Source organism: Numida meleagris, chromosome 17 (assembly GCF_002078875.1).
Source record: "Numida meleagris isolate 19003 breed g44 Domestic line chromosome 17, NumMel1.0, whole genome shotgun sequence".
NCBI lineage: Eukaryota > Metazoa > Chordata > Aves > Galliformes > Numididae > Numida > Numida meleagris.
The window spans coordinates 9,921,750-9,941,630 of record NC_034425.1 but is presented as its reverse complement, the minus strand read 5'-3'; the positions used below and the strand labels follow the sequence as shown (position 1 = coordinate 9,941,630).

At 54.9% G+C, this 19,881-nt stretch overlaps 1 protein-coding gene across 2 annotated transcripts in view; it reads left to right on the top strand.

Annotated features, from left to right (window-relative positions):
• CACNA1G (calcium voltage-gated channel subunit alpha1 G) overlaps nt 1-19,881 on the top strand; it is a 107,653-nt gene that overhangs the window by 31,819 nt on the left and 55,953 nt on the right. For both annotated transcript variants that reach the window (XM_021414948.1, XM_021414949.1), the window contains exons 6-14: nt 761-1,052; nt 1,535-1,627; nt 3,043-3,841; nt 3,932-3,976; nt 4,821-5,182; nt 16,234-16,385; nt 16,861-17,046; nt 18,097-18,211; nt 18,439-18,594. In XM_021414948.1, the coding sequence (XP_021270623.1) occupies nt 761-1,052; nt 1,535-1,627; nt 3,043-3,841; nt 3,932-3,976; nt 4,821-5,182; nt 16,234-16,385; nt 16,861-17,046; nt 18,097-18,211; nt 18,439-18,594 (2,200 nt within the window). The remainder of the gene's footprint in view (nt 1-760; nt 1,053-1,534; nt 1,628-3,042; nt 3,842-3,931; nt 3,977-4,820; nt 5,183-16,233; nt 16,386-16,860; nt 17,047-18,096; nt 18,212-18,438; nt 18,595-19,881) is intronic.

Sequence of the window (19,881 nt, the reverse complement as noted above, 5' to 3'; positions counted from 1 at the left end):
CTCCACACATCCCTGAGATGACCAGCAGCCCTCTTGCAGGCTGTGCCCTCCCAGCACAGCCAGGAGAGCCGTGTCCTGCAAAGCAAATGGCAGCAGAGCCGAGGGGCCACTTCACCATTAAGTAATTCCAACCGAGCGACGGGTTTGGGTGCTGTTTAATTGAGCCAGAATTCCAGGGGTTTAGATGAGCTTTGAACGGCATTAAAGGCAATTCTGCAGGAATTAACTGGGCTGAACCAGGCTTCAAAGTGTCTTTGCAAGCTTTAGTGGGAGTCCTAGTGGCATTAAGGAGATGGCTCCTTGCTCTGCAGACAGCGAGCTTTGGGCCAGCTGTGGGTTGTTCCATCTCTCCGAAGGGTTTTTGCCATGCTTGCATTCCCTCAGAGGGAATCTGCAGCTTATCTATGGGCTTAACAGGAATTGGGAGGGCACTGCTTTAGGAACCTGGGAGGTCCTTGCATGTGGATGTCCTCACACTGTGCTCAGCATCTCCAGGAGGATGGGATATACAGGAGCTTATGCTGACTGGTTCCCATCTTACTGCAGCAAGGACGTTTCAGAGCAACCCTGCTGGGCTAAGCCCTGCTCTCAGTGCCCCTGCTCAGAGCATAGCACCTCCTGATGCAAGGAATCTCCATAACACCAACAACCCTTTAAAATGCGGAACAAAAGACATTAGAATTTATTGCCGCTACAGCTGTTACCATGCCAGGCTGCCTGCAGCCGTCGTGCAAACCGCAGCCCTTCTGTCCGCTTGCAGCCCCTACACGGTGGATCTGGAGCGGTACTACCAGACAGAGAACGAGGACGAGAACCCCTTCATCTGCTCCCAGCCCCGCGAGAACGGGATGCGCTACTGCCGGAGCATCCCGACGCGCAGGGAGGAGGGACTGGAGTGCACCCTGGACTACTACTCCTACAACGACACCACCAACACGTCCTGTGTCAACTGGAACCAGTACTACACCAACTGCTCTGCCGGGGAGCACAACCCCTTCAAGGGCGCCATCAACTTCGATAACATCGGTTACGCCTGGATCGCGATATTTCAGGTGAGCTGGCATGGAAACCGTCCTGCGGGGCAGGGGTTGTTCCTCCCCGTGCGTTCTGGGGCTGTGTGACCACACTCCTGAGGTAATTCTGCGTCGGCATGTACTTGTATAGTAGTGCAAGGGTGCTGGAAATGGCAGGGAGACAAGGTGGTGCTTGCTCAGAAGATGCCTCCATGGACAAAAGCTTGGTCCAAGCGCTGTGAGTGCAGGAGGACTGTCCAGAGCCTGCTCCTCCCTGTGCTCTGTGCTGTAGTTGTCTTTAAGTGCATCTGGAAAGGAAGGGCTGAACGCAGCCCTCGCTGTGGGCAGATGGCAGCACGGGATTGGTGTGGGTGGGAGTGGTTTTCGGTTCCTCGGTGTCTGGCACTGCACCGGGTCCAGCTGGGGGTGTAAGAATGGACCCAGCCAGCAGAGACATTGCCTGCTCCCTTGGGGCTGTGATGCAGCCTTGATGGGTTTGTCCTCCCCCTCTGCCCCACCAGGTCATCACACTGGAGGGCTGGGTGGACATCATGTACTTCGTTATGGACGCACACTCCTTCTACAACTTCATCTACTTCATCCTGCTGATCATCGTGAGTGGCCTGGCGGGAACGCGCGGTTTTGGAAAGGGCTGTGGTGTGGCCTGGAGGGGCAGGCAGGTAGCACGGTGAATGTAAGGGCTGCTCCCACGTGGGAGAGGTAGGAAACATGAATAAAAGATGCTCTTAAGCTCTGGTAGATACACTTGCCGCAGCTTCTAACACCTCTCTCTTTGTCCTCCACGCTCCCACCCCATAACTGCCTCCTTGAATTTAAGTTTAAAATAGGCAAATTTCCCCCGTCATGTTTTCAGACCTGGAGGGGAGGAGGTTGGCCAGCAGCTCCCCCATATCCAAGAGCCCAGCAGGCGCAGAAGGGACATTTCGGGGAGGCAGCCCCAAACGTCAGAGTGCAGGCTGAGAAAGGAGGGAGGGATTCCTGCCCACGGCCCACCCACACCACAGCGTCACCGAGCCCATCCACGGCAGAGCCAGCAAAGAGCTCTGTGGGGCGGGCTCCATGATGGGCTGCGAGCAGCAGTGTCTGCTGTGGTGGGGGAGCTCGTTGTCTAGACTCCCGTTAGCATCAGGAGAGAAAAATAGGTGCTTTAGGAGGTGATTCATCTGCTCCTAAGGTAGACATTCAAAATAAATTAGATGCATTGCAGACTTGATGCTCCTATCTCTCCTGACTCTAAAGGATCATTAGGTGCCTCACTCAGATGTGGCTGAGATAAGTGAGATGAGTCCCTCTCTTCTTGTCTAATTGGCCCAAATCCAGCAAAATAGCTGCACATCCTCCACTGGACCATTGGAGAGGTTTCTGATCCTCATCAAACCCTGATGAGAGGCTGTTCTCTTCACGGTGCTTTTTCTGGTCCATCTGTTAGCTTGCCCCCGGAAGAAGGAACCCCTGGCTCTCTACGTTCCCATAAGGACGGAGAGGAAGGGAAGCAATGCTTTCCCGGGTGCTGTGCAGTAATGTCGGCGGTGCATGAGAGCCCATTAGTGCATCAGAAATTCTTTGTGATCCAGGCTGGCATCTGCAGAAAGCAGGACCTGGTGGGAGCCTGCCCGGAACTGGGATCTCCGAGCTGTGGATGCAGCTCGCTGATGCCCTTGCGTAACAGTAACCTGCAAATCCCGTTAGCAGGGGAAGGGGATCTGCTCACAAGCTACCCACACGCTGCCAGAAAAAACGCTCCTATCAGGAAGGCTCAGCACATTCATCGTAATGCCACTAATTGCGATAATTACAACTGCTGTCTGCGGAGAGAGAAAAACACCCTCTTAAAAGAGCAAAAGCTTTTTGTCAAAATAATCTCCTCCTGCCTTTGATCTCTGGCGTCCTCCTGGCGTGGGAGTCCTGGGGGTCGGGGGCCTTTCTGGGGCCCTTGTGAGTGGTGGCATGGGGCAAAGCAGGGCTGTGGGGTGCGAGTGGCTGGGGCTGATGGCTCCCATCCCCGTAGGTGGGCTCCTTCTTCATGATCAACCTCTGCCTGGTGGTGATAGCCACGCAGTTCTCCGAGACGAAGCAGCGCGAGAGCCAGCTGATGAAGGAGCAGCGGGTGCGCTACCTGTCCAACGCCAGCACCCTGGCCAGCTTCTCGGAGCCGGGCAGCTGCTACGACGAGCTCCTCAAGTACCTGGTGTACATCGCCCGGAAGGGCAGCAAGCAGCTGGTGGAGCTCTACCGGGTGGCGGGCGTCAGGATGGGCTTCCTGGCCAGCCCTGCCAGCAAAGCGGGGGCTGAGCGGCACGCCGGCAAGCGTCGTTCCAGGAGGAGATCCTCGGTGCACCACCTCATCCACCACCACCACCACCACCACCACCACTACCACCTGGGCAACGGGAACCTGCGGGCGCCCCGCGCCAGCCCAGAGATCAGCGACTTGGACACCGGCTCTCTCCACAACGGGACCAACCGGCTGATGCTCCCCCCATCCGCCCCAAACCCGCACGTGGCCCCCACCGCCACGGCCGGCGGCGCTGAATCCGTCCATAGCATCTACCACGCCGATTGCCACGTGGAGCCGGTGCGCTGCCGGGCGGCCCTCCTCCAGCCGAGCCCGGAGGACATCCCCAGGAGCATGGTGGTGGGAAGCAAGGTGTACCCCACGGTGCACCCCAGCACCTCCCATGAGGTGCGGAAGGAGAAGAGCGTGGGGGAGGCGGCGGTGGGGGCCGGCAGCAGCACGCTGAGCGGGCTGAACATCCCACCTGGGCCCTACAGCACCATGCACAAGCTGCTGGAGACGCAGAGCACGGGTGAGTGCGGGGCTGGGGTCAGCACGGGGCTGTGGAGCAGAAATGGGAGCTCCGTCCTCATTCTTTTCTCTTTCCACCACGCCTTTCCAGGGTTCTTTTCGGTCCACGTTACGGATAAAGGCGATGGATTTCTAGGTGAGGCCAATGGGAATCTTCCAACCAACCCAGTGCATCTCAGCCCAAACCAGGAGGGAGGCTTCAGCCAATCCAAGAGAAATTATTGTTTGTAATGAACCCATTCTCTTTCCCTTCCCAGTCTCCCCCTAAAATGCTGTTTATCCTGTGATCCGAGGGACCACTCCCCAGATCCTTTCAATCCCCAGCTCAGGAAGACTGAAACAACATCAGGAACAAAGTGCAGCTTTCCCAGAGCCGGGGTTTGACGCCTTCCTGCAAGGTGCTCATTCCCCTTCCACATCTTGAGCTTTCGGAGCACGAGCCAACCGAGCTCAAATGCTTTTAGCCTCCAAGAAGTGTTTCCAGGCCAAGCTTCCTCAGGCAGCCAATGCCATCTCCATCCCACCACGGTGGCCTTGAACACTGCAGGATTTGGCCTTTCCAGGCAGGACATGTGCAGGGAATAACCACATCCCCCCATCCCAGAGTCCATCCCCAGAGCTGGGCTCTGAGCTGCTGCAGCTCTGGGTTTGCATTGATGCTGCTGCATGGATTTCTGCAGCTGGTGCTGGGGAGAACATCCCACTGCTGTTGTCATCCCAGGAGCCACCTGGCAGCTGGGAGCAGGGGGAAGCTGGGGATTTTGGAGCATCTGCAACCAGTGGGAGCAGGAAGGGAGTTCTGCTGGTGGCGAAGCTTCTGCTAATTGCAGCATTGGGTGCCAGGGCTGGGGGAGGTGATTGCTTTCTGCAGGCTCTGATGGTCTGTCGTATTGAGCACAACATTTTGCTGTCAGTGTGCGTAGGGAATCACTCCTGTCCGGGCTAACAGGCTGCCCTCCCCTCCCCTGTTGGCATTGCAGGTCCCTGCCCAAGCTCCTGCAAGATTGCCAGCCCCTGCACCAAGCTGGACGGTGGCTCCCGCAGCCCTGAGAGCTGCCCCTACTGCCTGAAGGCACTGGCCAATGAGGCCAAGCAGACAGACAACGAGACGGACTCGGATAGCGAGGGGGTGTACGAGTTCACGCAGGATGCCCACTACAGCGACCAGCGGGACCCGCAGCGCGGCCGAGCCTGGGCTAGGAGCACCAGCCGGGTGCTGGCCTTCTGGCGCGTGGTGTGCGAGACCTTCCGGAAAATTGTGGACAGCAAATATTTTGGCCGTGGAATCATGGTGGCCATCCTCATCAACACGCTCAGCATGGGCATCGAGTACCATGAGCAGGTGAGCTGGCTGCCCTCACTCATCCCGCATCCCGCATCCCAGGGATGCTCAGCTCCATGCCAGCACCACAGCCACGTGGCAGCTGGGGTCGGTGCAGCCGCGGACAGAAGGTCTATTGAATTTACCATCCCCGGGGGAGGAAGTAACAAATGCCTTCAGCTCCCTGGTGAGCGCTCCAGCAGCAGTGTGCTGAATCCAAAATAGACTCATCACAGGCTGCTCCTCCACTCTATTAGCTCAGTCCTTGCAGGCAAGAGGCGGCTGTGCTCCTGCCGAGCTTTTCCCTGTATACTGTCATTAAGAAAAGAGGTTGCCACTCTGGAGTGTCTCCATAGGGATGACAAGCTCTGCTCCCAGAAGGTGCCATCTGGTCTCTTTTGTGCCTGCATGCATTGATGCTTTGCTCCCATACCCTGTGCACCACGGACACTGCATGGGCTGGGCTGGTTCTCGCAAGTGTGTGTTTTGTGCTGGGGAAGCCACGACCCTGGGTGCTGAGATGCTGCACAACCTCGCTGCACACATGCTGGTGCTCGGCACCAGCAGCTGCTTGGGGCACCAGGGCTCTCCCCACTGCAGCCATCCCTGTCCCACACCAGCCCCTTCTGGGAACTCCCTGCGTCTCAGGTCACTGTTGTTTATTCCCCATTCTGGCACGTTTTGCACTTGCTACATGCAGAGACGTTCCCTTCCTGCCTGCAGTGCCGGCGGTGGTGGCTGCAGAGTGGCTCCAAATTCCCGTGTCCTCCCATGGCATTAATGCCTCAGTGCCTGAACGCCAGGGAGACTCGGATGTGCTAAATGTGTCCCTTCAAACCAGCGCCTTCTCCGTGACGTCCTAATGCAGTCTGGCTGGCTAACCTTTGTTTTCAGCACGCATTAGTAGCTGTGCTCCTGTAATCCCGCAGGTGGGGAGCCGCTTATCACAGGGATGCTCACGGAGCTGCAGGAGAACCTTCCATGAGTCCGTGTTTGTTTAGTAATAAAGCTCATCTCCTGGGAACCTGCAGGGAGACAGCTTACAGAAACTGATAACAGTTTGTATTCCTCCTTTGAGCACATGGAAGGTGACAGCAGATCTGCTGTGCTGGGATTGTCCAAGGGTGAGTGGCCAAAGCTGGTCACCCATTCAGCATTTCAGGAGGTGCTGCTGCAGGCTTCTGCTGTGCACATGGGAACTGTCCTGCTGGGATGGATGGGATGGATGGGATGGAATTGATGGGATGGATGGGATGGATGGATGGGATTGATGGATGGGTGGGATGGATGGGTGGATGGTTGGAGGAAGGGATAGACAGATGGATGGGATGGGTGCTTGGAGGGATGGATGGATGGGATGGGCAAGATCCTGGCTTGTTGCATCAAGGACAACAATGCAACTCCTTAGTTCTTTGTCTTGGAGAAAATCCTGGCCTCTGCCACACCAGCAGTGGGCCCTGGCAGGCAGGTAGATGGGAAAAGGCAGATTTTTGTGGTGGTTTTCTGGTAACAGGGTGAAGGAAGCGGATGTGCGTGGGGGACTCCAGATCCTGTGGGTGGTTTCTTTCTCTGACAGTATTTTGAAGCTACTACTGTTCCAGATTCCTTTCTCCCAGGCGCTTGGAGTGCATAGCTGAGCCTGTTTTTATTAGTTCATCTGCTTAGAGTGGCGGCAGAGAACAGAGAGGTGTTTTTCTGTTAACTTGAGAAGCTTATAGTCTGCAGTTTCATAATCTGACAGTTATGAGAGCAGGAATTGGAGTGGAGAAATGCTGGACCAGGCCTTTCTGCAGGGATGATAAACACTGAAACATGAGATTTTTCTTTTATAAGAGCCCTTCTTAAATGTGCAGGTGATCGGCCTCAACAAATTTATCTTCATTGGGTGATTGTTTGCAGAGAGGTGATGGGGCTCAAAGAACACATGACTCCATGAATTTCTATATTAATCTCTCTGCTTATTTAATGAATATTTACCTTTTTTGTTTTGTTTTGTTTGTTTTTTATGCAAGGCAGCCCTGGGCACACCAAGCTATATTAGGATAAATACTTTCAGGACGTGTTTTATGATGCCATGTCAAAAGCAGTGCGTTGCTTAACGGCACCTTGCCAGAGGGGAGAGGATACCCCAGTACCTGTGTGCTGCAGGAGGGGTGGGATGGGCCGGGATGGGCTGGTTCTGTGGGATCCCAGCTGTGTTGGGTGGGATCCAGCAGTTCTGGGACCTGCAGAGCATCTTGGTGCTGGTCAGCTGAGGTCCCCACCACAGCCAGGGGGGAGAAGTGAGCTCCTCTGGAGGCTTTGCATCCCGCCTTGGCATCCAGGAGAGCTCTGCTTCATGCCTGGAAGGCTGGAACAGCCTTCACAGCCACTTGTCTAGCTGACATCACCCAAAGAAGGACAAGCAGGGATATTTAGGAAGACAGCAGCAGCCTGCAAGCACACTGAAATTAATAGGAACCAGGGGATGTTGAAAACACTGCTCCCCGCCTGCTCCTGCTGTTTGCTTGTGTTCCTCCATCAGTCATCCCGGCCAAGCTGAGCACCCTGGTCCTTCCCAAGGGCTTCACCCCCCACCTCAGAACCTCCCATCCCAAACCTCCCCTCTGTAGACCACCACCTACAGTAACGTCATTGCAGCAGCCATTTCCCTGGGGGCTGGGTTTCCTCCGAGCTCCTTCACACAGGACCGGGCAGCACCCTGGCTGACTTTCTTGCCCGGCATGGGGCCGCTTCCACGTGGCTCCTGCGTGCGTGTGAGTGCTGGGCGCAGCGATGCGCCGTGGGCAGGATGCAGCCCCCGTGCCGCCAGCTGTGCCTCCACCGGGGGGGAGGAAGGCCGAGGTCCGAGCAGTGCCAGCGCTCAGCGCATCGCTGCTGCTGGGCAGCAGTGTGAAATTTTCCATCAGGGAAACGACAAGCAGATTGTCGCGGATTATTAATGCGGCCGCTAAAGAGCTTGTTTTCCTACGGGGAGGAAGCAAAGTGCAGGTAGAAACCGTTAGCTTTGGGTAGGGAAATAGAAAGGTGATTTCAGGGTAGGCTCTGGGGGATTTTAAGTACGCTGCTGAACCAATCGACTGATTCGCCTTAGGGAAGCTGAGACTCCGCAGCGATGCGGGTTCAAACGCTGGGGCTTGGCAAAAGCTTGTTCTGCCATAGTGCAGGAGCAAAGTGTGCTGCTAAACCGGAGGGCTCCTGCGCCGCGCTCCCCCCGGCCCTGGCGGCGAGCCAGGCTGCGCTCCACAATGTGCTGCTTCCTTTTTTTCAAGCCCTTCCTTGGGGTGAAATGCAGAGGCTTAGCGCAAGGCGTGATGCTCAACTTCTCAGCAGGGGAAGGAATTCGGTGAGAGCTTCCTTAAGGAAGGGCTCGGGGTTTTGTTTTTGTTTTTAAAATCTGGTTCGCATTGAGCTGCCTGGCTGTTCCGATTTTCCTTGTCTGAACTCGCTCGGCATGAACTATTCCCCACATCTCCGTTTGTTTGAATAGCTCTTGAATTTCAGCCGCTGTCTCTGCGGCGTTTCACCATTGTTAATGAGAAGGAGGCACGGTCCCAGCCCGAGGGTCCTCGCCGGCCGCTCCAAAGCCGCAGAGGCCGCAGCGTAGGGGTTTGGATCTCGGCAGAACCAAACCTCTGGGCTGTGGGGAGGAAGAGGAAATCAGTTCAGACCTCTGCAGACCTTTTTTTTGCCCACTTTTTGAAAGCAAATTGGAGGGATGGCGAGGAGGAATGGCTTCTGTGGGACAGCATCCAGGGAGAGAAGCTCATGGCAGCGGGAGGCCGATCTCGGAGGGAGGAGGACGGGGCCTGCGGAGGCTGTGAGCTCACAGCAGCGTCTCACGCCGGAGTCCTGCTGCGTCCTGCTGCAGGTGCCGGGTGCCTGATGGCACAGCCGATGCAGCGCTGTCAGCGGTACCGCTCCCGTCTGATAGCTGCTGTGGCACGGAAATGTCAACCATCTGTGCCACAGGGAAGCTCGCTGGCAGAATGGGTTACAGTGCCTATTGATGTAAACAACTCAGTGTGCAGGGTGCCTCGTTCCCAGGTATCCAGGGTGATGGAGAGAGGGGCAGGAGGGTCACCGAGTGCGGCTGTGTTAGGAAGCCTGCTGGCATGGAGCAGCCATTAGGCTGCACATTCGAGCATCTGTAATAGTCACAAAAACCGCATGTATGTACTTCTGCTTCTGCCTGAAGTCAGTGCAAAGGGAAGAAGGGAGCTGACAGTTATTACCTGCCCAGAGACCTCAGGACTTGCTTAGGGCAGGAGGGTGTCCAAGGTTGCACATGTCCCAGCCTGTGTCCTGAGCCCCAGGCAGGCTGTGGGTACATGAGCAGGTCTGCACCCATTGGTGCAGCAGTAGGATTGCAGTGGGGTTCAGAAGCACTTTGATCCCAGGATTTGGGGGCCAGGAGCATTCAAGCCTCCCCCTGTTCCAAGCCAGCTGGACGCAGAGCAGAGGGCAGCTGCAGGGCTGCTGGCCAGCGTATGGGAACTGTTGAGTCATGGCCTGAACCACTGATTGAGCACCTGGGGAAAGGACCCAGTGAGCCCTGGGAGCACAGGTGAAGGCAATTCACTGTGTGACAGGAAGGGCTGGAGCCCGGCTCCACTTTTCTTGGACCTCATTTAAGGGCTGACTGCTGCTGTGGAAAGATCTCTGGTTGGAGATCCCTCCTTTGTGGAGTTTCTCCCTATGAGCCTGGATGTTCAGAGATGGGTGAGCACTTTTCCTTTGTAACACCTGTCTTTTGCTCTAGTCCCTTTTGCTATTATATTTCCTGTAATGCCATTTCACCACGTTGATCTTTCTGATTGTTACAGCCAGGAGTTGGTGGAGTCCATCCCTGGAGATGTTCAAAATATGGTAGATAATGCATTGAGAGATGTGGCTTAGTGGTATGGTGCAGATGAGCTGAGGGTTGGACCAGATGATCTCAGTGGTCTTTTCCAACCTTTAAGATTCTATGATTCTGTATGGAGGCTGCTACTTGCACATCCCTGTGCCCCAAAATGGGATCTTTCCAAGTGCTCCTCTGTCTCCCAAGGAGGTGGTGGAGGATCAGAAGAGCTGCAGCCTGTGGGGTTTGCGCTGCCCGGGTCACCCTGGACTGGTGGCGAGGTGGCACTTGGGTTGTGTCCCACTGGTGCAGGGACTTAGAGACCAGTCCTGTCCCCTGCAGCATCCATCCCCATGGGCAGTGCTAGCTCTGCACCCGCATCAGTGCCAGGCAGTGCTGTACTCCCTTAACCCTGTGTCTGTGGCCTATCCTGACCTTTTCACTATGAAGCTTGCAATTTGATTATTCCCCCTATAAATCTAATTTGTTAGGTTTTGATCCAGGAAGGCACTTGTGCATGGGCACGTGCCCCTCTATAGCAAGGAGATTCCCTTCCCTGGACAGCCCATGCTCTTCCCAGGAGCCCGCGAGGTCCCGCATTCATGCACATCTTTCCTTCCTAGAGACAGCTCTGCTTCCACTTTAGTGCATGTCCCATGTCTCTATTTAACTCCGTGACACATCTCCCAGCCCTGTGCCAGCTCATCCCAGCCAAGCTCCACGCTCTGGCAGCGGCTGAGGCTTCCCCTCCCTCAGAAGCTGCTGGCTCGGAGCAGGCGACATCCCAATTTCCCAGCACTGCAGCTGCGCGGGGCACTCAGCCTGCAGGAAAACAAGGTGCCCTATAGATTTGCACATGTTGTATTCAATTAGCTCTTGCTTCAGCAGAAATTACTCTTATTAACGGTTTGTTGTTGGAGACCAGGGGAGTCAAATCGATGCTAATGGAAGGCATCGGAGCTGTTAATCACTGGGATCGCTGCCTTCAGAACCAGCTGGCTGTTTGTCACGGGGGGTAATTCCTTCTCTGGACCTCAGGGGTTCTCCCACTCCTCGGCGCCTTGAGGGGTTTATGAGGTCTTGTAGGAACCCGTGTGTGTTAATGGACTTGCTCCCAATCTCCTCCAGAGCTGTGTCCTCAGGTGCGTTCCCAGCAGCGCCCTGCCCACACAGCAGGCTTAATCCCAGTTTTGGAGATGGAATCTTGTGAGAATTAAAAGACATTTCACGCGGTGGGAAAACGTTTGAGCTCTTATCAGACAATTCAGTTCTCTGCATGCGTTGTGGATGAACCTGCGCGAGTTTGCGACGTCCCCTGGGGTCTCCTTCAGCTCTGCGGGTGGGAGCTGGAAGTGCCAATGCTCCCCGCTGCATTTGGCTCCGGGGACGGAGCTCCCCGCGCTGCCTCTCTCGCCCGCACAGCTGCTGTGTCTGCTGCCACCACCGCCCCACGCCATCGCTGCTCCACCAGCGCCCGCAGCACACTCTGCTCAGCAAAGTGGCACAAGATGCACGTTCTGCAGAGGGGCTCCGTCCCCGTGTGGGTGGCACACCGCTGCTCTGCAGGTAGCCAGGTGTTCCTCTGCGCTCAGCTTGGATGCCTGTGCCTGTGGCCCCGGGTGGGAGCCAGCGCACAGCGAAGCTCGGGAGCACCCCGGCTCCCAGCGAACGCCCCCGACCGCTGCTTCCCCTGTGCTCTCCCAGGCATCGCCCTCATCTTCCCAGGTTCCCCTATGGAGGTCGGGCCGTGTCCCTGCTCAGCCCCCCGCCGGATTTCAGCTCTGCATTATAAAGGTGCTTTTGCTGATGGTAGGAAACCACCAGCTTTCCCCCGTGGCCGCCTGTCAGCATCAGAGATGGCGTTCCGGCGCTGGAAGGCGGTCTCAGCAGATCCGTGCAGGTGCTGCACAGCCTTCTCCTTCCCTGTTTCTTTTTGCCCTCCCTCCCCTCGGTGCCTCTCAAGTACTAATGGGGAGATAAGTTGGAAACTCGGTGGAGCTTAACTAGAAATAGAGGGCTTTAAATCTCAAGTGCTTACAAGGTGTGACCAAGTGGAAATGCAGCTTTTGTTCAGCTTAAGCTCCTCCGAAACCCGGGCGCAGGGATGAGCCGCTCCGTGTTTCTCTTGCATTTTCTGGGATAATATTCATCCTGAAATCTCAGGCTGGGGGAGATAAGGAGTTCAGGCAGAGCAGCCGCTGTGGCTCCGAGGAGTGGGTGTGGGGCTGGGGGCTGCGGGGCAGGGTGGCACGCTGCAGTGCCCTCGGGCTCAGTGGGGTTGCGGGGTGGGTGCAGGGGCACGGCTGGGGGGAAACGAGTGTCAGGTGCGGAGGGCAGAGGAGCCAAGCAGGAGCCCTCCATCCCGCTGCTTCCCGAGCTCTCTTCCAAGAGGGAAATTCTTCTTTTTAGCCATTTTGGCAAAGGATCTGTAGGGAAAGCCTTGCAGCACAGCTTGGACCTGGGCAACGGGTGAATCCTTGTCCATCTGCTTCTTGCTGAAGCCAGCTGCCAGCTCTGAGTAATGGGCAGTCAGCGTGGGACAGGGCGTTCAGCCGATTGATGACGGCTGTTTCCTTCCTCCTAATTCCTCACGTTTTGCCCCAGCTCTTGCCTGGGCTGCGAGGAGGACCCAGTGCATGCATCTGCATCCATGGGGAGTGCAGAGAGGCTTTGGTGGAAGGGCGTCAGGCTGAGGAGCGAGGGGATTCACCTGTTTATGTGACCTGTTTGATTTTCCTTATGTAAAAAAAATAATAAAATATATATATATACAAAAAATCTGCAAGTGATGACTCAGTAAAATGTTGGTGTTTCCTGGGAAAGAGCTGAGGTCGTTATTTTCTTTCTGTGGCATTTTTCTGTGGTTGCCATGGAAATGCTTTCAGGAGGGCTCTGTTCCGCAGTTGGGGAATGGCTCAGGAGTTTGTGTGCTGTCCTGGATGTGCCCCGCTGGGCTCAGCAGGGACCGTCCACGCCCGGCCACCCCTTTGCGCTGGGGAACGGAAGGCTTTTGGTGTTATATTTTGTTGATAGATAGATAGATAGAGGGAAAAGCCTCTCAGGTGTTTCTGGGTGGTGTGCAGACACCCCTTGGCAGGGCACAGCCACTCCAGGTGTGCCACATGGCTCCTGTGCGTGCAGGGCCAGCGATGCTGGGCAGTGTGTGCCACAGAGCCGTAGAATGGCCCAAGTTGGAAGGGACCCATTAAGGATCATTGATTCCAACCCTTGGGTCGTGGCACGGTCATTTTGCTGTCATGGCTGGAGGAAGGCAGGAGCTAAAGCCTCGTCAACTCTCTGCAAGGTGTGCCAGGGTGTTGTGTTTGGTTGCATTCCATCACCCTGCTGGGGGAGTGCAGCCCATGTGAGCACTGGGTCAGGCTTGGGGTGCTCCTCTGGCCTGCACGGCAGAAGGGAGGTGAATGGGATGGATGTTGTCCTTCTGCTGTGCCTGAATTTGGGGTGTTCTGAGTGTCCATGTCCTGTCCCCAGCCCACCTCGCCCCTCCCGTGCCCCGCTCCCCGCTGTGTTGCTTTGCTGCACGGTGTTTGTTTGCTGCTTCTCCTGCTTTATGTGCTGCCAGCTCTCATCAGCGTGCCATGCGGTGCAGCAACACACTGACACCGCGCAAACACACAGCTAACAGGGGGTGATGTATCCAGGGCACCGCGTCTGTGTGTCCAGTGCGGAGAGTGTCCTGGAGACACAATTCCGGATTTATGGAGGACGAGCCGATGCCTCGCGCCGGCATCTCGCTCCTTCTGGGTGCTGCTCATTTAATCACAGGATGTTTTCCTCGTAATTAGTCACTGCTGCTACTGATGAGGAGATTAGCAGACTTCACTTAAAATATATATATTTAAATACATTATCTGAGATATTTGAAGCATCCATTTGAACATTTTGTGAACAAAAGTTTCTGTGTTCTTCTTCAGGCTGCCTTATTTTCCAATTTCAATTTGCAGTGCGGAGCAAATGGGTAAAAGGGAATAGAGGCTGACATGGAGGGCAGGGCTTTCAAAATGTTGGAGCTGGCCACATCTGAAACTCTTCTGTCTAGTTTGAGATGACAGCTTTAATTCCCACTGGATGGAAGAGCCACTTCCCTCAGGATTTTAACGCTGCCAAAGGGAGGATGCTTCAGACATGCCTGCGATTTCCCGGAGGCAGCAGCACCTTCTGAGCAGCCTCGTTATCTCTGTGTGTCTGTGGCTCCCTGGGAATCCCATAGCTGGGGTTCGGCAGTGCCCCGGGGGCTGGATCCATGCAGGGTGAGCATCCCCTCAGTGGGCACACAGCTCAGCCCTCCTCCAGCCCCACGGATCATTCCCAGGTGTGCGAAGGCACCGTTCATGGCACAGCAGCAACACGTCCCCTGGAAGGGATGTGGAGCTGAGTGGAACCCTGTGAGCTGCGCCATGAGAATCGCCCACGTGGGTGCACCCTGAGGAAACCCTCTGAGTAATTCACAGCCCCCATCCGCTGCCTTGGGACATGCCAATCTCCACTGCAAAATAATTCTTTGGGACACTCCTTCCCTGTGGCAGCACTGGGCTGTGCTGGGGATGCACCTCTTCTGCCTGGGGAGAGGAAGCTTCCCTGCCTGTTTCAATCCATTTGGACCATTAATCTCAGGTTTTGGTTATTAATTCTCCATTCACTTTCAGGAGATCCCACTCCACTTTCTTAATATGCTCTCAGCATCTCAGGTATTTAGATCCTTTTCCAGCGAGGGAAATGAAGAGCTCACAGGGAGCAGAGGGCAGGTGGCTGTTGGGGCACAGTGCAGCAGGGAGGGGGGCAGCGGTGGGGCTCCATGGGGCCCGTGCCAGGAGCACACTGCTCCCTACAGCACTGCTGCTGCGATGGTGAGAGCTCTGCTGCTGTGGCACGGGGCCCGTCTGCATGAGCTGGCATTCTTCGGGACTGATGTAGACTTTCAGCTATCTGAAATTGTGCTGAGGTGCAGCTTGGTGTATGGGCTTCCAGCCTGTGTGTTACTTTGTGTCTGAGTGTTTCTGTACGGATGGGATGTTAAACCAGTGCTGGGTTTCAAATCCCCCTTTTTTCCTTTTCAATTACTTTTCTTTGTTGATGCTGCCATTTCCTGCTCCCTCACCTGGGGGACCGCTGCTTTGTCATCGCAAGGTCCCATGGGACCAGCACAGCTCCTCAGGGAGTGCTGAGACAACGTCAGAGCACTTTGGGTCCCCAGCTGCCACCACATTGGGATGGAGGAACTCAAACTAAAAGGGCTTGGCCAGCTGTGCCTGGAGACTTCAACAGGCAGAAACAACAGGGGCTGGAAGTCCATGGGGATTTAACTGCTTACTAGACAGCATATAAGTGTAAAACCTTTGGTTTCTCCTGTTTCTGAAGCACAGCTGATGATGCTGTGAGCAAGATGGTGGCACCAAGCCTTTGGGCTCCCACGCCACCAGCTGCAGCTGAGATCTGCAGCTCGTGTGGCCCTGCGGCAGGGCTGTGCTTCGTGCTGTGCTTTGGGGTTAAATGAGGAAAAGGGCCCTGGGGGTGCAAACCTCCTCCTGGTGATGCTGGTGCTGAAATCTGATCCCGAACAGACTAGAGCACCAGTTTTGTCTTCTGCCGTATGTTTTCCAATTATGCCCACCCACCCGACACGGAAAGCGCAGCGCTCGGTGTCTGCAGACATTGTTGGGAACCCTCTGTGAAGTATGCTAGGAGAACAAGAAAGGCATTAATTTAGGTCCAAGATTGCTGGAAGTCTGTTTGTTGGGTTTTTTTTGCACTTCTATTTTTGGGTTGCCTGACTGAAACACCGGGATGGGGTCTGTTCTGCAGTAGCAGTGTTCAGGTCTCCTGATAATGAGTTTTTTTTGGAGATATTTCAGTTATAGCACCCAAAGCCTCTGCTCTTGAAAAGTTCAGCTTAAATCTTTTGGTGAGATATGAAACTGCTAAGACTCGTTTGAGGACACTTTGATGTAAACCTGCTATGAACTGCCATTTACGTGAAGTCCGCGTCTGGATTTACTTCCTCACTTTCCAATGGGTGTATAAACCTTAAATATCTAACGGTGTTTTCCTTCTCTCTCCTGGGCTTCAAGTGAGCTATCGCCACGTTCTCCCAATACCATCAGCCTCAGTCTTCCTACGCTGGTGCTATTCGGGCTGGCTGTATTTCCAGGTGTAAGCGTGCCCGTGCCTAACAAATGGACAACAAACCATTCCTCCCCTTCTTTCCCAGCCGGAGGAGCTCACCAACGCCCTGGAGATCAGCAACATCGTCTTCACCAGCCTCTTTGCCCTGGAGATGCTGCTCAAAGTCCTCGTTTACGGCCCCTTTGGCTACATTAAGAACCCATACAACATCTTTGATGGGATCATCGTGGTGATTAGGTACAAACCTAGAGCTTTCTTCACGTGCTTTTTCCCTTCCTTTGGCTAGTCCATTAAGATGGAACCTAATGGTGAGGGGGCATTAATACCTTCCTATGATGCTTCTCTCTGCTGTAAATTAACGCAATTAGACACAATTGCTAATAGATGTCTTGGGGTTATTTTCTGGTCATTTCAGAAAGAGGCCCATGCAGAAAGCTGTCCATCTTGGGTGAGCGTAGGACCCAAATGGCACAACCAGTGCCTCATTGGATAACTGCTTTAGGGCACACACAGGGACTGTGGTTGCAGCTGGGGGTTTCTGGCCCTGGTGGGGCTCAGCTCCAGGAGGCACCGAGAGCTCCTCTGCCCGGGGAGGGTTTCCCACTCCCCATCTCTCTTCCCTCCGAATTCCCCCCTCTCCTTTGCTTCTTCTCCCCATGCCTTCATGCCAGGTGTTCCCTGCCCATCCCACAACGAACTCTTTTCCTCTCAGCGTGTGGGAGATCGTGGGGCAGCAAGGCGGGGGGCTCTCGGTGCTGCGGACCTTCCGGCTCATGCGGGTTCTGAAGCTGGTGCGCTTCATGCCGGCCCTGCAGCGGCAGCTTGTCGTCCTCATGAAGACCATGGACAACGTGGCCACCTTCTGCATGCTGCTGATGCTCTTCATCTTCATATTTAGGTGGGTGCTTGGTGAGAGCTTTGCGTTCTGGGGTGTTTGGTGGGATCCCATGGGGATGTGAAGGGACCGTACTAGGGCATTTCTGAGCTCAGAGTCCCGGAGCAGCGCTGGCAGTGGCTTGATGACAATCTTCTTATAATTCTGGCCAAATAAGACATCTGTCTTGACGAGGTGATTTGCAAGGAAAATCCTTCATCTGGATGATTCCTTGACACCACCCCAAGACATCTGTCTCGTTATGCGCAGCCGAGCCTGGTGCTGGAAGTATTGTTAAGGAAGAGGGCAATGTTCCTAAAATAAAGCCAGCAGAAATGACGCTCGTGCTCTGACATGGCCTCTTCAGAGGAGGGAAGTTCTGCAGTGCGAATGCTAGAAATAGACTTGGGGTAGCCCCAGAATGTTGGATTTAGGTCTGGATTTCCACTAGAGCCTTGTAACAGCCACTGCTCCGGTGCCCAGTGTCGGAAGGCTGATGAAAGCCGCTCTGCTCTGTGCAGTAACGATCCTTTTCCCATTGTGCTCCGAAGCACTGTTTGCTGCCGCGACGCCGAACAGAGCTGTGAATAATGTGATTATTCAGGTTACTGGCCGAGAGCAGGGGAAAACAAATGATTCCTCTAGCATCAATCTGAAGTGAAAGGTATTCTGTTTTCATGTCAAAATCGGAGAAGATGCGGTGAGCCCCGATATGCTTCATTCAGGCTTTTCACAGGAACCTTTTTGTCTTCCCAGTTCAATTTAAGCCTGTTTTGCTGAAAATCGTGTCATCGCAAAGCAGAAAGTCAAAACATTTTGTTTAGAAAGAGTTGAAACAAAATGTTGTGACTAACAAAGCACAAAGGAAAAGAAAGAGAAGGAACGGGCTTTCTTTTCGAAGGCGTGTGACAGATTTGACCCAAATTCACTCTCAGTCTGCACGTTCTCGAGGTGTGCTTTCCAGTGAGGCCATGACTCATCCTTTTAAAAAATGAAAGGGAAGGGCCCCGCTGGAGCTGGGGGAGCAGCAGCCCTGCAGCACGGCCCTGGCTCAGCCCTGCGCTCTCCTCGCAGCATCCTGGGGATGCACCTCTTCGGATGCAAGTTCGCTTCGGAGCGGGACGGCGACACGCTGCCCGACAGGAAGAACTTCGACTCCTTGCTCTGGGCCATTGTCACCGTTTTCCAGGTACCAACCAGAGAGCGCCTGTGTGTCCCGTGGGGCTGGGTTGGATGCGGCACGGCTCGATGGAGCTCTTGTTGCGGAGGCACTGGGGAGCGCTGAAATACGGATGTTAGTTGTAGCTCGGGGTCGCATGCCAAACCTGGGGCGCTTTGTCTGCAGGCTGCTCACCCAGGGCAGGTGCCCAGCATGCTGCTCTCTGTCTCCACGCTCCTGGGATGTTTTCTCTGCAGATTTTGACCCAGGAAGACTGGAACAAGGTCCTCTACAACGGCATGGCATCGACCTCCTCCTGGGCGGCGCTCTACTTCATTGCCCTCATGACATTTGGGAATTACGTTCTCTTCAACCTGCTGGTGGCCATCCTGGTGGAGGGCTTCCAGACGGAGGTAACGTTCTTGCGCTCGTGCCTTTGCTGGCTTTGAGCGTTTCAGGGCCTGCAGACCTGCTGCGGGAATTTCATTTCGGAAGTGGGCAGCGGTACATTACCAGAGTGGTACATGAAAAGACGTGGGGAAAAATATAAGGGTGGTTTTTTCCTTCCTTCTGCTTAGCTGAGGTACGGTTTAATACAGCAAGTCCTTTAAATGAAGGGCTTAAATGAAAAGCATTGTTAGCATTAATGCAGGAGGGAGAACTCAGCGGTGAGTCAGGCACTGCAGATGGGATAACTGCTATGACAGTGCCTTTGAAACAGTTCTCTCCGTGTTTGTGAGCCAGATTAAAACCCTTCCTGAAAACTTACGCAGGCTGCTGGGAGATTAGGAGCGTGATTAACTTCTTTGGCGGTGCGTGCACATGGAGCTCCTCCTGCTTCCAGCACAGCAGTGCTCTCCATTTCAAGGCACCTGGGTCCGCATCCCTGCCAGCTCCACGCGGCGCCCAGGGCACTGCAGGCTTTTGGGAAGGGCAGGGGGGTTAGCTCGGCGCTGCAGTGTCTGTGTCGGAGCTCTCCAGTTGGGATCGTGTCGCTGGACCCAAGTGGGGACCTGCGGTGCCCACCCACCCTGCAGGAGCTGCCCAGTGCCCCGAGGGGTGGGGGCTGCATCCTGCCAGGGAGCAGAGGGGAGCACCAGCCCAAAGCTGTCTGCTGGCCTGTATGGCTGCGCTGCTACCCGCTGTCTCCACTGTTGATAAGCGAGCCGGAGCAGCGGAACATTATCTAAGATTTGTTGCTCCTGTGTCCTAATATCCTACCAGCCTGTGAACAGCTATGCACAGAACCGTATTTATTTTTATTATTGTTATTATTTTTGCAGTGCAATCTAGAGTTACGTTAATGGAATCGTACCAGGAGATAGCTAGAAGAAACCCTCTCATTTTTCTGTATCGTCTCTCTCTGTGTCGGCGTTTTTTTGTTTAATTGTTACTGCTGTGGCTGTTTCTCTCTGTAACCCCCCCCCCCCACCGTTCAGCCTGAAGGGAAGGTCACCGCCAGGTTCTCCTCCATAGCTCAGTGTTCCTTTGCTCGAGTGAGAAGAGGTAGAGGGCTCCTCGGCTGCTTGCAGAGCGGTGACGGCTTCGAAACCAAACCTTTGTCTGTTCAGCCAAGCAGATTGATTCTCTGAAGGTCACCTGAGTGGCAGAGCCCCGTGTCTCACCCAGGGCTCAGCCCTGCGGTGCAGCCACCGCTTCCTCACCCCAAGGTCCCCAGGGGAGGTGACCCACCCCCCCAC